General features: G+C 41.2%; 1 protein-coding gene across 1 annotated transcript in view; it reads left to right on the top strand.

Annotated features, from left to right (window-relative positions):
* The window catches only part of LOC128666913 (cytochrome c oxidase subunit 7A1, mitochondrial-like), a 43,864-nt gene extending 32,802 nt beyond the window's left edge, over positions 1–11,062 (top strand). Inside the window, exons 3-4 of the mRNA XM_053721728.1 lie at positions 1,154–1,238; positions 10,942–11,062. Coding sequence (XP_053577703.1) covers positions 1,154–1,238; positions 10,942–11,000 — 144 coding nt within the window. The 3' untranslated portion in view covers positions 11,001–11,062. The remainder of the gene's footprint in view (positions 1–1,153; positions 1,239–10,941) is intronic.
* Positions 11,063–16,414: the final 5,352 nt, after the last annotated feature.

Below are 16,414 nucleotides of genomic sequence, written 5' to 3'. Positions count from 1 at the left end.
GAGACTGCTGGACAGCAGCCTCCTGAAAGAATTACAGCTCATTCTACTAGAGCTGTGGCTTCCACTTGGGCCTTCAAGAATGAGGCCTCTGTTGAACAGATTTGCAAGGCTGCAACTTGGTCTTCGCTTCATACTTTTTCCAAATTTTACAAATTTGACACTTTTGCTTCCTCGGAGGCTATTTTGGGGAGAAAGGTTCTTCAGGCAGTGGTTCCTTCTGTATAAAGAGCCTGCCTATCCCTCCCGTCATCCGTGTACTTTTGCTTTGGTATTGGTATCCCAGAAGTAATGATGACCCGTGGACTGATCACACTTAACAGAAGAAAACATAATTTATGCTTACCTGATAAATTCCTTTCTTCTGTAGTGTGATCAGTCCACGGCCCGCCCTGTTTTTTTAAGGCAGGTAAATATTTTTTAAATTATACTCCAGTCACCACTACACCCTTGGCTTCTCCTTTCTCGTTGGTCCTTGGTCGAATGACTGGGAGTGACGTAGAGGGTAGGAGCTATATGCAGCTCTGCTGGGTGAATCCTCTTGCACTTCCTGTTGGGAAGGAGTAATATCCCAGAAGTAATGATGACCCGTGGACTGATCACACTACAGAAGAAAGGAATTTATCAGGTAAGCATAAATTATGTTTTTATAAAGTTTTGTTAGCTGTTAAAATAGTGACAAAATAAGTGTAAAGTTTTAGTGTTTATAAAACAATGGGAGCTACCATGTTGTTACTTAGGTTACCTTCTCTGCTGTGGCCAATTAGGGTCAGTTATAAATAGGTCACTAGAGTGTGCAGCCAATGGCTGTGCTGGATTTAACAGTGTTCTGCACTTCCATTTCTAACAGGAACTGAAAAGCTCACAATTTCAGAATGGAATTACAGGAAAAGGGGACAAAATAAATTATGAAAGTATATTGCAGAGGTTTATATATATATATATATATATATATATATATATATATATATATATTCATTTTATATTACCATCTCAAAGTGTTAAATTTCCTATAAAGTAGGCTCAGCAAATGTCTGAAAATGGCAAACAACTTATCTATAAATAATATTATTGCAAATCAGACCAAACCATATATTATTGAAAGAAAACCTCTGTACAGTGTCTGTTCATCTTTGTATTGTGATTTTTATTTCAGGCGGACAATGACTTACCTGTTCACCTGAAGGGAGGTGCAACTGACGCCATTTTATATCGTATAACTATGGGGATCAGTATTGTGGGTATGTACAAACAGCTTCTCACAGACGGCAGTCACTATACACAGGCAGAGGCAGTACTTGCAGACAGCAGTCACTATACACAGGCAGAGGCAGTACTTGCAGACAGCAGTCACTATACACAGGCAGAACTTGCAGACAGCAGTCACTATACACAGGCAGAACTTGCAGACAGCAGTCACTATACACAGGCAGAGGCAGTACTTGCAGACAGTAGTCAGTCACTATACACAGGCAGAGGCAGTACTTGCAGACAGCAGTCAGTCACTATACACAGGCAGAGGCAGTACTTGCAGACAGCAGTCACTATACACAGGCAGAGGCAGTACTTGCAGACAGCAGTCACTATACACAGGCAGAGGCAGTACTTGCAGACAGCAGTCACTATACACAGGCAGTGCTCACATATGGTAGCCACTATACACAGAGGGCAGTCACTATACATAGGCACAGTAGTTACATACATTAGTCACTATACACAGGCAAGGACAGTAGTCACAGACAGCAGTCACTCTACAGAGGCAGAGTTCACATACTATAGTCACTATACACAGGCAGTACTAACATATGGCAGTCACTAAACACAGGCAGTACTCAAAAATGGCAGTCTGTATACACGGGCAGTACTTACATGCGGCATTCACTATAGGCAGGCAGAGGTAGTAGTCATAAATTACAGTCATTATACAGAGGCAGTACTCACATACAGCAGTCACTATACTTAGGCACAGTTAGTACATACGGCAGTCACTATACACAGGTAGAGTCAGTACTCAGATATGGCATTCACTATACACAGGTAGTACTCCTATATGGCAGTCACTATACATAGGCAGTGCTCACATACAGCAGTCACTATACATAGGCAGAGTTAGTACTCACATATGGCAGTCACTATACAGAGGCAGTACTCACATACAGCAGTCACTATACAGAGGCAGTACTCACATACGGCAGTCACTATACTTAGGCACAGTTAGTACATACGGCAGTCACTATACACAGGTAGAGTCAGTACTCAGATATGGCATTCACTATACACAGGTAGTACTCACATACAGCAGTCACTATACATAGGCAGTGCTCACATACAGCAGTCACTATACATAGGCAGAGTTAGTACTCACATATGGCAGTCACTATACACAGGCAGTACTAACATACGGCAGTCAGTATACATAGGCAGTGCTCACATACGGCAGTCATTATACACAGGTAGTACTCACATATGGCAGTCACTATACACAGGTAGAGGCAGTACTCACATACGGCATTCACTATACACAGGTAGTACTCACAGCAGTCACTATACAGAGGCAGTACTCACATACGGAGGTCACTATACACAGGCAGAGGCAGTACTCATATATGGCAGTCACTATACACAAGCAGTACTCACATATGGCAGTCACTATACACAGGTAGTACTCACATTCTGCATTCACTATACAGAGGCAGTACTCTCATAAGGCAGTCACTATACAGAGGTAGAGACAGTACTCGCATACGGCAGTCACTATACACAGGTAGTACTCACAGCAGTCACTATACAGAGGCAGTACTAACATACGGCAGTCACTATACACAGGTAGTACTCACATTCTGCATTCACTATACAGAGGCAGTACTCACATACAGCAGTCACTATACACAGGTAGAGGCAGTACTCACATAAAGCAGTTAGTATACACAGGTAGTACTCAAATACGGCATTCACTATATAGAGGCAGTACTCACATACAGCAGTCACAATACACAGGCAGAGGCAGTACTCACATATGGGAGTCACTATACACAGGCAGTACTCACATACGGCAGTCACTATACACAGGTAGTACTCACAGCAGTCACTATACAGAGGCAGTACTCACATTCTGCATTCACTATACACAGGTAGTACTCACATTCTGCATTCACTATACAGAGGCAGTACTCACATACAGCAGTCACTATACACAGGTAGAGGCAGTACTCACATACGGCAGTCACTATACACAGGTAGTACTCACAGCAGTCACTATACACAGGCAGTACTCGCATACGGCAGTCACTATACACAGGTAGTACTCACAGCAGTCACTATACAGAGGCAGTACTCACCAACGGCAGTCACTATACACAGGCAGAGGCAGTACTCACATACGGCAGTCACTATACACAGGTAGTACTCACATTCTGCATTCACTATACAGAGGCAGTACTCACATACGGCAGTCACTATACACAGGTATTACTCACAGCAGTCACTATACAGAGGCAGTACTCACATACGGCAGTCACTATACACAGGCAGAGGCAGTACTCACATATGGCAGTCACTATACACAGGCAGAACTCACATACGGCAGTCACTATACACAGGTATTACTCACAGCAGTCACTATACAGAGGCAGTACACACATACGGCAGTCACTATACACAGGCAGAGGCAGTACTCACATATGGCAGTCACTATACACAGGCAGTACTCACATACGGCAGTCACTATACACAGGCAGAGGCAGTACTCACATATGGCAGTCACTATACACAGGCAGTACACACATACGGCAGTCACTATACACAGGCAGAGGCAGTACTCACATATGGGAGTCACTATACACAGGCAGTACTCACATACGGCAGTCACTATACACAGGTAGTACTCACAGCAGTCACTATACACAGGCAGTACTCGCATACGGCAGTCACTATACACAGGTAGTACTCACAGCAGTCACTATACAGAGGCAGTACTCACCAACGGCAGTCACTATACACAGGCAGAGGCAGTACTCACATACGGCAGTCACTATACACAGGTAGTACTCACATTCTGCATTCACTATACAGAGGCAGTACTCACATACGGCAGTCACTATACACAGGTATTACTCACAGCAGTCACTATACAGAGGCAGTACTCACATACGGCAGTCACTATACACAGGCAGAGGCAGTACTCACATATGGCAGTCACTATACACAGGCAGAACTCACATACGGCAGTCACTATACACAGGTAGTACTCACAGCAGTCACTATACAGAGGCAGTACACACATACGGCAGTCACTATACACAGGCAGAGGCAGTACTCACATATGGCAGTCACTATACACAGGCAGTACTCACATACGGCAGTCACTATACACAGGCAGAGGCAGTACTCACATATGGCAGTCACTATACACAGGCAGTACACACATACGGCAGTCACTATACACAGGCAGAGGCAGTACTCACATATGGCAGTCACTATACACAGGCAGTACTCACAGCAGTCACTATACAGAGGCAGTACACACATACGGCAGTCACTATACCCAGGCAGAGGCAGTACTCACATATGGCAATCACTATACACAGGCAGTACTCATATACGGCAGTCACTATACACAGGTAGTACTCACGACAGTTATTAAAAACAAATTCAAACTGCTGTAGGTGCACAAAAGTGGTGCATGCTATCTAAAATGAGTGCAGAAGATAGGAGCCCAGCTCTTGTCCCTGTATACAGCATTATAAGAAGGGAACGTGGTGCATACAGTAGGAAAGGGGAACGCTTGTAATACACAGTGAGAGAGTTGTTATGCATCCTGAGTCAAGTATGCAGGAAGCTGTCTAGTAGTAAGAGGAAAAAGAGCAGAGCTTCAAGGAAAGCAGCATTCTCCAAGCAATGCTCTGCGGAACAGTTCTGAAGCCATGAATATATAATTATAAAAACAAAATTAGATCCAAAGTATAATTACTTCCCTGTAGGAAGAATGCTGCCAGCCGTAGACTGTCCTTCAGACTGTCCTGAACTTCTATAGGTGGGAATGGCGGCATGTTCGTTTTAGGGACAGTAACGATCTTGTAGGAAAGAGGGCTCACAATGTTGACACACCTTCAGGCACAAATATATACCAAACAGAAGATACTCACAAGAGGTCTTGTGTTCTAAGAGCTTTAAAAGGATAGTAAATACCAAAAATGTTATTGTTTAAAAAGATAGATAATTCCTTTATTTACCATTCCCCAGTTTTGCATAACCAACACTGTTATAGAAATATACTTTCTATCCTAATATGAGAAGAGTCTACAGCTGCATTCCTTACTTGTGGGAAATACTGAACCTGGCCACCAGGAGGAGGCAAAGACACCCCAGCCAAAGGCTTAAATACCTCCCCCACTTCCTCATAACCCCAGTAATTCTTTGCTTTTCGTCACAGGAGGTTGGCAGAGAAGTGTTAGAAGATTTCGGAGTAGTCTCTTATGGAGATGGGACTGGAGTTTTAAGTAGTCCTATCAGCCTCTCAGTGAGAGCATGGATGAAAGTTAGAGTCCGGAGATACAGGGAGAGTCTTTCTGTGAAACCATCCCGACTCATATTAACAGCTCCATAGGCAATCAGCGTTGTCGAGTTTCGCTGCCTGCTTTCTTCACACAAGTCCATGTCAGAAGCGATGCTACTATCTGTCACACTTAAAGGGCCGTGTTCCTGTTCCACGGCGTAGATTCTGGTAAGATCGTTTCAGATTTTATACATGTATGATAAAGTAAGAAGACAGGGTTAATATCTCCTTAGGGGGATTATTGAACAGGGGGGAATAATCTTATATGTTTATTTGATATTATGCTGCTTTTATGTGTGAGATGTTATGAGCTCATAGGCTGTTATGGAATATACAGGTTTCACTTACACTTTGAGAGCCATGCAGCTTACAAGCATGGCGCGCTTTCTCATAGCAGGGACGATCTTACATTGTACACTATGTGATTCATTCCCTTTTTTCCTGACCGGGTGTCTATCAGAAAGGAGTCATAAATCTCTGTACTGTCTGGGTCATAGGAGGTGGTGAGTGCCCCAGCCATTGGGGTATAAGGGTGCTATTTTTTTTTAATAAAATAAGATGTTTTATTTCTCTAGTTCTCCAGTTATTGCACTAGTGATGGAGGATTCTGTTACTTTAGAGGGCACTCCCTCTATTCCTAATGAGTAATTTCTGTTTTATATGGTGAGGAGGCCTTAGTTCCGCCCTCTCAATTATGTTCCATATGCCTTGATAATGTGATAATATCCAACATGTTTGATACCACGGAGCCGTCCACCTCTGAGGAGTTGTCGTCCAGTGTGGTGCGTACCCTACATTCTTATATCTCTACACATGCAGTTTTCCTGTAGCATTGCTAATCCTCCATCTGGAGGGGGCCTTTTTTCACCAAACATTACTGCGCAGTTCAGACGGCGGTGTCTGCGGCATTTAATGCTTTACCTCACCCTGCTAAGCGCAAGCGAAAGGTTACATATTGCACTCCTTCCCAGAGTACATCAGATAATTTATTGGATTTAACTGAGGGTTATCCGGAGACGGAGTCTGCTGCCTCTAAACTGAGGGTTATCTGAGGTCGGAGTCTGCTGCCTCTAAATCTCCGGCTGCGGAGGAACCAGACTTCAGTTTAGGAATTTGCGCTTTCTTCTAAGGAAGTTTTTGGCAAATTCAGAAGTCCCAGAGGCCAAATTGCCTGATGAACCTTTAATTCCTAAATTGGATAGAGTTTGAGGACAGGGTGGTACCTTGGCAAACCAAGAGCTCTTGGAACCCAGCTCAGTCCTGGAATAAATCCAAGCAGAGCAAGAAACCTGCCGAGTCGCATGAATGGGCGGTCCCCGGTCCTCTTCTGGATCTGGTAGGGGGCACTATGTCGCTCTTCTGGATCTGGTAGGGGGCAGTATTTCGCTCTTTTCAGTCACTAGGTTCAGGGACGTGCAGGATCCATGGGTCCTGGAGGTCATAGCTCAGGGTTACAAGATATGTTTTAAGTCTTAGCCACCCAAGGGCAGATTCCTCCTGTCTCCCTGACCAGAAAGGAGGGAAGCCTTTCTGGGGTGTGTACGGGATCTGTCCTCTAGGAGTTATTGTCCTGTTGCCTATCACAGTGAGAGGTTTGTGATACTATTCAAACCTTTCATGGTCCCTAAGAAGGAGGGAACTTTCCGTCTGATTCTGGACCTAAAGTGCTTAAGCAGGTTTTTAAATGCCCCCTCGTTTAAGATGGAGACAATAAGGTCCACTCTTCCCCTCGTTTGAGAGGGGTAGGTCATGACCACGATAAATCTGAAGGATTCTCTCTTCATGTACCAATCCTCAAGGACCACTTCCAGTTCCTAAGGTTTGCATTACTGGATCAGCACTTCCAGTTTAATGCCCTTCCGTTTGGTCTAGCTAAAGAAATTTTTCAAAGAGGGGACCATTCGGAATATCTCCTCTGTCTTCTTCGATCCCATGGACGGCAGATAATCTAGAGAGAGTTCTCTTGTATCAAGTACCAGGGTAGAATTCTCGGGTACTATAACAGTCTCAATAGACATGAGAATATTGCATGCTAGCTTAAACATCTTGCCCTCCAGATCTCCTTAAGGCCATCTGTGGCTCGGTGTATGGAGGTGATTGGTCTCATGGTGTCCAGCTTGGACATCATTTCCTTTGCCATATTTCACTTCAGACTGTTGCAGCTGTGCATGCTGAACTAGTGGAACAGCGATCATTCGGATCTGTCTCAGCAGATTTCTCTGGACAACCATTCGGGAGAATCGCTCTCTTGGTGGTTTTGTCCGGATAACTTGTCCTGAGGGACGTCTGTCTTAAGACCATCCTGTGTGATTGTGACTACCGTTGTGAGTCTGTCAGGATGGGGAACTGTATGGGGTAGCTCCCTCCTGATCTCATTTTGGATCTTCGGAAATATACAATGCTCTGAAGGCTTGGCCTCTGCTGGGTTTGTCCCAGTTAATCAGATTCCAATCAAGCAATATATCCTCGGTGGCTTACATCAACCATCAGGGGGGAACGAGAAACTCCCTAGTGTTGAGGGAAGTATCTCAGATTCTGGTGTGGGGAGACCCGCATTTGTCCAGATTCCGGGTGTGGACAACTGGGAAGCAAATTTCCTCAGCAGACAATCCTTCCATCAGGGAGAATGGTCTCTCCATCCCGAGTGTTTGCAGAGATTTAAAAGAGTTAGATCTTATAACATCTCAATACCAAGCTACCCAGATAGGGGTCGAGGTACAGGGATCCTCAGGCAGAGCTAACAGATGAATTAGCGGTGCCTTGGAGGTTCAATCCGATTTATCCTTTCCGACCGTTACCACTACTTCCTAGTGTAGTGGCTCGAGTTAAGCAGGCGTCAATGATACAGACTGCTCCGTCTTGGCTGCGAAGGATATGGTTTGCGAATCTAGTTGGGATGTCATCATCTCCTCCGTGGAAGTTACCTTGTCGCAGGATCTGCTGATCAAGGTCTCTTTGTTCATCAATGTCTAGATTCTCTGAGGCTGACTGCGTGGAGATTAAACTCTTAGTCCTAGCCAAGAGAGGGTTTTCTGAGAGAGTTATTTTTACTCTTATTCAAACTCGTAAGCTGGTTGCTCATCGCATCTATCATAAGGTGTGGAGGACCTACTTATCTGTTCTCCTGGATGAACTGGAGAAGGGCTTTTCTGCAAAGTCCCCTGACGGGACAGTTTTCGGCCCTGCCTGTGTTACTGCACAATAGGTTTGTAGAGCTTCCAGATGTGCAGCCATTTTTTAAGGCTCTGCTTGGATCAGGCCTGTGTTTAGATCAAAGGCTCCTCCTTGGAGTTTAAATCTTGTCCTTAAGCTTTTACAATGAGCTCCGTTGGAGCCTATGCATGAAGTGTACATTAAATTGTTGTCTTGGAAGGTTCCTTTTCTACTGGCTATTGCTTCTGCATGCAGAGTATCTGTGATTGCTGCCTTGCAATGCATCCCTCCTTATCTGGCGTTTCATGCCGATAGGGCTGTTCTATGAACCAAGTTAGGTTTCTTCCTAAGGTTGTTTAAATTCGCAACATCAATCAAGAGATTGTGGTTCCTTTCTTATGTCGTTGAAGGAACGTTTACAATGTATTTCTGGATGTAGTTTGTGCCTTGAAGTTCTATCTTCGGGCCACAAAGGAATTTAGACAAACCTCTTTCTCTGTTTGTTCTCTTTTCCGGGAAGCGTAGGGGTCGGAGGGCCTCTTCGACTTCCTTATGTTTTTGTCTGAGGTGTGTCATCCGTTTAGCATAGAAACGGCGGGACATAAGCCTCCTCTGAGGATTACGGGTCATCCTACAGGAGCAGTGGTTTCATCTTGGGCCTTCAAAAATGAGGCCTCTATGGATCAGATTTGGAAGGCGGCTACCTGGTTCTCCTTACATACTTTTTCCAAAATTTTACAAGTTGGATGTTTTTGCTTCTGCTGAAGCAGCCTTCGGGAGAAAGGTTTTGCAGGCTGTGGTGCCCTCAGATTAGGGTCCGCCTATCTTTTTTCCCTCCCGTTCTGTGTACTCTAGAGCTTGGGTATATGTTTCCCACAAGTATGGACTCTTCCCATAATAAGATGGAAAACATAAATTATGCTTACCTGATAATTTAATTTCCATCTGTATGGGAAGAGTCCACAGCTCCCGCCCATGTTCTCCGATGGGCGGCCCTAAATATGAAATTTTTTCTTCTGGCACCTTTTTCACCCTATTTCTCCTACTGTTCTTTGTTCCCTCGGCAGAATGACTGGGGTTACGAGGAAGTGGGGGAGGTATTTAAGCCTTTGGCTGGGGTGTCTGCCTCCTTTTGGTGGCCAGGTTCAGTATTTCCCACAAGTAAGGAATGCAGCCGTGAACTCTTCCCATACAGATGGAAATTAAATTATCAGGTAAGCATAATTTATGTTTTTACTTCTGTAATTACCTTGTACACTTGTACCAGGGACACTGTACCCATTTTTTTCTTTGGTGATTCAGATAGAGCATGGCATTTTAAGCAACTTTCTAATTTACTCCTATTATCAAATTTTCTTCATTCTCTTGGAATCTTTATTTGAAATGCAAGAATGTAAGTTTAGATGCCGGCCCATTTTTGGTGAACAACCAAGGTTGTCCTTGCTGATTGGTAGATAAATTCATCCACCAATCAAAAACTGCTGTCCAGAGTTCTGAACCAAGAAAAAGACTTAGATGCCTTCTTTTTTATATAAAGATAGCAAGAGAATGAAGAAAAATTGATAATATGAGTAAATTAGAAAGTTGCTTAAAATTGCATGCTCTATCTGAATCACAAAAGAAACATTTTTGGTTCAGTGTCCCTTTAAGCTTCTGCTGACTGTCTCCTTATTTTAGATCTTTTGAAAGACTTGCATTTCAGGCAATAAGTGCCGACTCTTAAATAACTTCACGTGCATGAGCACAGTGTTATCTATATGAAACACATGAACTAAAGCCCTCTAGCTGTGAAAAACTGGCAAATGCATTCAGATTAGAGGCAGTCTTCAAGGGCTTAGAAATTAGCATATGAGCCTACCTAGGCTTAGCTTTCAACTAAGAATAACAAGAGAACAAAGAAAATTTTATGATAAAAGTAAATTAGAAAGTTGTTTAAAATTGCATGCCCTATCTGAATCATGAAAGTGTAATTTGGACTTTACTATCTCTTTAATCATTCACATATCGTGATCATTATAGTCCCTAAAAGGAACGTTCCAGCATTCTCACCCATAGACGTTCCTCCAAGATTGCGGAGTAGAAGCTCAGTTACAGCCCCTGAACGCAACGCCATTCAAACTGATGAGTATATGATTGACTGTATTTGCAGGAACTAATATATGAATATTGAAGGGAACTCAATTCATATTCAGACTTGCTTATAAATGTACTAAATTGTCTTTTTTTTTGTCTTACAGGAACATGTCTCTCCATCTTTTATCTGTTCAAAGCAGCCCTGCCAAAGAAGGCAAAGTGATACCAGATTTCTGAGAGTGGAAGGAGGGTTAAAAAAAAACCAATAAAGTCTGAAAAAATGGGTGTGAACGTAAATTTTGTTTTATTCTAGAATACCACAGACACCTACATCTAATTCTGTATGCTACAGTTTGCAAACCGACCTACCTTCTCTTTATCAACCTATTCTAAATCATTACTACATGAAAACCAACAACTTCTGAGAGTACGTTATGCAAGTAATTGAATAGGACCATTTTTCTTATTGTAAAAAAAGATGAGCACGGGAAATATTGCACACCAATTATTTAAAGGGATACTAAACCCACATTTTTTTTCTTTCATGATTTTAAGCAACTTTCTCATTTACTCCTATTATAAAAATTATTTGTTCTTTTGCTATCTTTATTTGAAAAGCAGGAATGTAAAGCTTAGGACCCGACCCATTATGCTTGCTTATTGGTTGCTAAATGTAGTCAACAATAAGCAAGCGCTATCCAGAGTGCTGAACCTAAAATGGGCCGGCTCCTAAGCTTTACATTCCTGCTTTTCAAATAAAGATAGCAAGAGAACAAAGTAATAAAAAACATAATAGGAGTAAATTAGAAAGTTGCTTAAAATTGCATGCTTTATCTGAATCATGAAATAAATAAATTGGGTTTAGTGTCCCTTTAAGGAAACATGGGGTAAAATCTAAACATAAAATATAACACTCTTGCAAGTGAAAGGACTTACGCGTTTCAGCTTGCAACGTCCTCAGAATTTTTCTCATTCCAAACTATTTTGGACATCAATTTGGTTTCTTTTCATGCTTTTTATTTTTGCATTCATTTTCAAAGAGAGGGTATTATTATGAGGTTAGTGATTATTGCTCTCTTTTGATTATTGTCAGAACTTCACACTTAAAACGCTTTTATTATTTTTTAATTATTGTAAGTAAACTCTTTTTTCCCTTTATTGATTCAGATAGAGCATGTGATCTTAAACAACTTTCTAATTTATTTCTATTATCTAATTTGTTTTGCTCTCTTGGTATCCTTTGTAGGCACACAAGCTGTTGATTGGTGGCTGCACATATATGCCTCATGTCATTGGCTGACCCAATGCTATCAGCTAGCTCCCAGTAGTGCATTGCTGCTTCTTCAACAAAGGATACAAAGACAATGAAGCAAATTAAATAGAAATAAATTGGAAAGTTGTTTAAAATGATATTCTCCTTCTGAATTAAAGAAAATGTTTTGGTTTCATGTCCCTTTAAGATACATTGGTGATAAAGTGTGCACCTTAAAAACTGTCTGTCTTTCAATCCTCTCTTTTCCTCAGATCTATATTCTGAGAGAGTTGGTTGCACCAGGTATATTTTACCTGTTTTATTCCACTTTATTATCCATTTGCTAATATTGTTGTTGTGCCAACTATATATTTTATTTCTATTTCAAAATCATTGAAGATTATAGATTTTTATATATATATATATATATATATATATATATATAAAACACAACTTCCTGCTTTCTCAGCCCTTTTTACTAAAAGTTTTACATACGCACATATGCGCCAGTATTCAGGCTCATAGAGAGCCAACGGTGTTGTATATTGTGCCTGTGAAGATTTAATTTGTGTCATACAAGCAACTGCTAACTCTCTGAGAAGGTGTAGTATCTAAATACTGGTGCACGGCATATGTGCGTATGCTGCTGAAAACCAGTCACTTTTCCTAGAAGCATTTTTTTATTTAAAGGGACATAAAACAAGTTGGGATAGAGACAAAATATAATATGTACTTTAATTACTTTACCTGCACATTTATACTGCAGTGCCTCCCCATTAACCTTTTGTTTTAAGTTTCCGAATTGTAAAGCTCGGACTCCCCCCACACATTTCCTTCTATGGCTGTATCTATATCTATTGTTGCTTTGGTAGAATGCAAGACTCTTAAAACTCATCATCTGCTGGAGCATGCCCAGAAGCAGATAAGCTGCTGTAAACTCATTTAAAATACAATGCCTGTGTTACTAATGCTAAAAACTGATAAGGGGGCTAACAACTGATAAGGGGGTGGATCAGACTACTCCAGACAGCATGGCTATGTAACTAATTTTGCTTATTTTTGAAAATTATTTTAAAATACTTGCCAGCAATTTTTAAAAAATTTTTTGTGCAAACTATTTTTACTTAAAGGGACAATCTAGTCCAAAATAAAATGTTCATGATTCAGATAGGGCATGTAATTTTAAACAACTTTCCAATTTACTTTTAACACCAATTTTAATTTGTTCTCTTGGTATTCTTAGTTGAAAGCTAAACCTAGGTAGGCTCATATGCTAATTACTTAGACCTTGAAGACTGCCTCTAATCTGAATGCATTTTGACAGTTTTTCACCACTAGAGGGCATTAGTTCATGTGTGTCATATAGATAACACTGTGATCCCACACGTGGAGTTAACTAGGAGCCAGTACTGATTGGCTAAAATGCAAGTCTGTCAAAAGAACTGAAATAAGGGGGCAGTTTGCAGGTACTTAGATACAAGGTAATTACTGAGGTAAAAAGTATATTAATATAGCTGTGTTGGTTATGCAAAACTGGGGAATGGGTAATAAAGGGATTATCTATCTTTTTAAACAATACAAATTCTGGTGTAGACTGTCCATTTAATTAGCCCTTTTTGGATATGCACAGATCTCAACATGTTTAATGGCACTTTAAAATACTCATTTTAATTTTGACCTTTCGATCCCTTTAACCCCTTGAGTGCTAATGACGGCTCTGAGCCGTCACAGAGTTTCCCACTCTGGTGCTAATGACGGCTCAGAGCCGTCACTAGCACTCTCCCAACTTGAGGGAGATCTGGGGGCTCCCATCCGCTCCTACCCCGGCGATCGGGCCTGCATAATGACAGGCATTGCCGGGGCTTCCCGTTTTGCGTGGTGATGTCACGTGCAATAACGTGATGACGTCACAGCGTAACTTTATTTAACATTAACAATGTTAAATATAGGAGCAGGGGGCATGTATCTCAGGCATCTAAGCAGCTACAGACCCCCAAGACCCACCGTTGGAAAGGTAATTGCCTAACCTTTCCAACAGTGTAAGTCTTGGTGATCTGAAATAAATAAAAAAAGTAAAAAAAAAAAATATTTTTAAAAATATTAAAACCAAAAACCCTTTAAAAAAACCTTAGCACCCAGGTGGGAAAGTGCTTAGCACTCAAAGGGTTAAGCACACTAGACAAGTCACACAATCCTTTACAAGAAGGAAGAGGGGATACAAAAGGAGACATCAAATTTCCCATAGGTAATGAATTAATTTGTGGACTCTCACTGCTATAAGAAAGAAAATACAAAGTTTAAAGGGACATGACACACAATTTTTTTTTTCACGATTCGGATAGAGAAAACAATTTTAAACATTACAAATTTACTTCTATCATCTAATTTGCTTCATTGTCTTGGTATCTTTTGTAGAAGAAGCAGCAATGCACTACTGGGAGTTAGCTGAATGCATTAGGTCAGCCAATAACATGTGGCAGATCTAGGTATCCTTTAAAAAAAAATATCAAGAGAACAAAACAAGTTAGATAATAGAAATAAATTGGAATGTTGTTTAAAATTGCATATTCTATATGGATCCTGAAAGAATATTTTTGGGTTTCATGTCCCTTTAACGATATTGAGATGCAAGGTCGCTAGTGTTAAAATGTCATGCTCTAGCGAATTAGAGCGTTTCATTTTTCAACTATAATGGCTGTTTTATGATCCTTAAAGGGACATTGTACACTAGATTTTTCTTTGCATAAATGTTTTGTAGCTGATCCATTTGTATAGCCCATACGGGAGTGGTTTTGTAGCAATGTATAGTTTTGCTTATTTGTAAATAACCAAGCCCCAAAGTTGTAGATGTATACTAATGTCTTCAGATTCCTGCCTGCTTCCGTTTGTCTCATGGGTCTTTTCATATGCAGGGGATGGGGGGGGGGGGGGCTGCTCTTTCAGCCCCTTTCACTGGGTGCCCCAGCCTAACCTCATCAACAGTGCGAAACTGAGAGCTTCTAAGTATGTTTTTAAAATGTTTTATATTGGATTTTTATATCAGTATCTGTGCATAGTCTTCTTTATAGTAGTATCTATTATATGCAGTTATATGAAAATTGGTATATAAATTTACCTTTAAATACTGCAGAAAGTAATGAGTAAACAGAGGTTAAAGGGACAGTCAAGTAAAAAAAAAAAACTTTCATGATTTAAATAGGAAAAGGAAATTTATGCTTACCTGATAAATTTATTTCTCTTGTAAGGTGTATCCAGTCCACGGGTTCATCCTTTACTTGTGGGATATTCTCCTTCCCAACAGGAAGTGGCAAAGAGAGCACACAGCAGAGCTGTCCATATAGCTCCCCCTCTAGCTCCACCCCCCAGTCATTCTCTTTGCCGGCTCTAAGCAATCGGAAGGGTAAAGTGAATGTGGTGTTAGAATTGTAGTTTTTATTTTCTACAAGCAAAAGTTTGTTATTTTAAATGGTACCGGTGTGTACTATTTACTCTCTAGCAGAAAGGAGATGAAGATTTCTGCAGGGAGGAAGATGATTTTAGCATGTTGTAACTAAAATCCACTGCTGTTTCCACAAAGGACTGAGGAGTACAAGAAAACTTCAGTTGGGGGGAACGGTTTGCAGGTTAGGCTGCAATAAGGTATGTTCAGTCATTTTTTTATAGACAAGACTGTGTTAATGCTGGAAAACACTGATAATATCCCCATGAGGGAAGGGTAAGCTGTGTTCAGAGACTCAGTAAGGAATTGCAAGCTTACATAACAGGGCTAGTTTATGCTGGTTGACACTATTTTATGGCAAACGGTTTTTTATCGTTTTTTGAGACACTTTGAAGGTTCCTTTGGGTTTCTTTCAGGGGTTGTACCCACATGGCTATTATTAAAACACTTAGGAGTGTTTCTTTAGGCCTCATAGCACCGGAGTAAAGTGGGAGGGGCCTAATTTCGCGCCTCAGATGCGCAGTTATATTTGACTAGAAGTTCAGGCTGTTTCACATGGAGGGTCCTGCTGCAGTTTGAGGGCCTATAAGAAGCTTTTTCCCCACAAATCTGGTTCCTAAGGGCAGGTAGGGCCACAGCAGAGCTGTGGCAGGGTGCTGTAGGTTTTTTAACCTGTTTGTTGGCTTAATGTCGATCCGGTTTGGGCATTAAGGGGTTAATCGATTTTTTTGCTAGTGGTGCAATCTTACTAATGCTTTAGGTACATACTGTGAAAATTTCGAAAAGTTTGCTGCATTTTTCACTGTTTTGCAAAATTGTGTGCCTTTTTTATCTCTTAAAGACACAGTAACATTTTTTTCAAAGGGTGTTTTTATTTGATTAAAGTGTTTTCCAAGCCTGTTTGTGTTACTACTAGTCTGTTAAACATGTCTGACACCAAGGAAAA

The sequence above is a fragment of the Bombina bombina genome, chromosome 7 (assembly GCF_027579735.1).
Source record: "Bombina bombina isolate aBomBom1 chromosome 7, aBomBom1.pri, whole genome shotgun sequence".
In the NCBI taxonomy this organism is placed as follows: Eukaryota; Metazoa; Chordata; class Amphibia; order Anura; family Bombinatoridae; genus Bombina; species Bombina bombina.
This window is presented reverse-complemented; position numbering and strand designations above follow the sequence as displayed.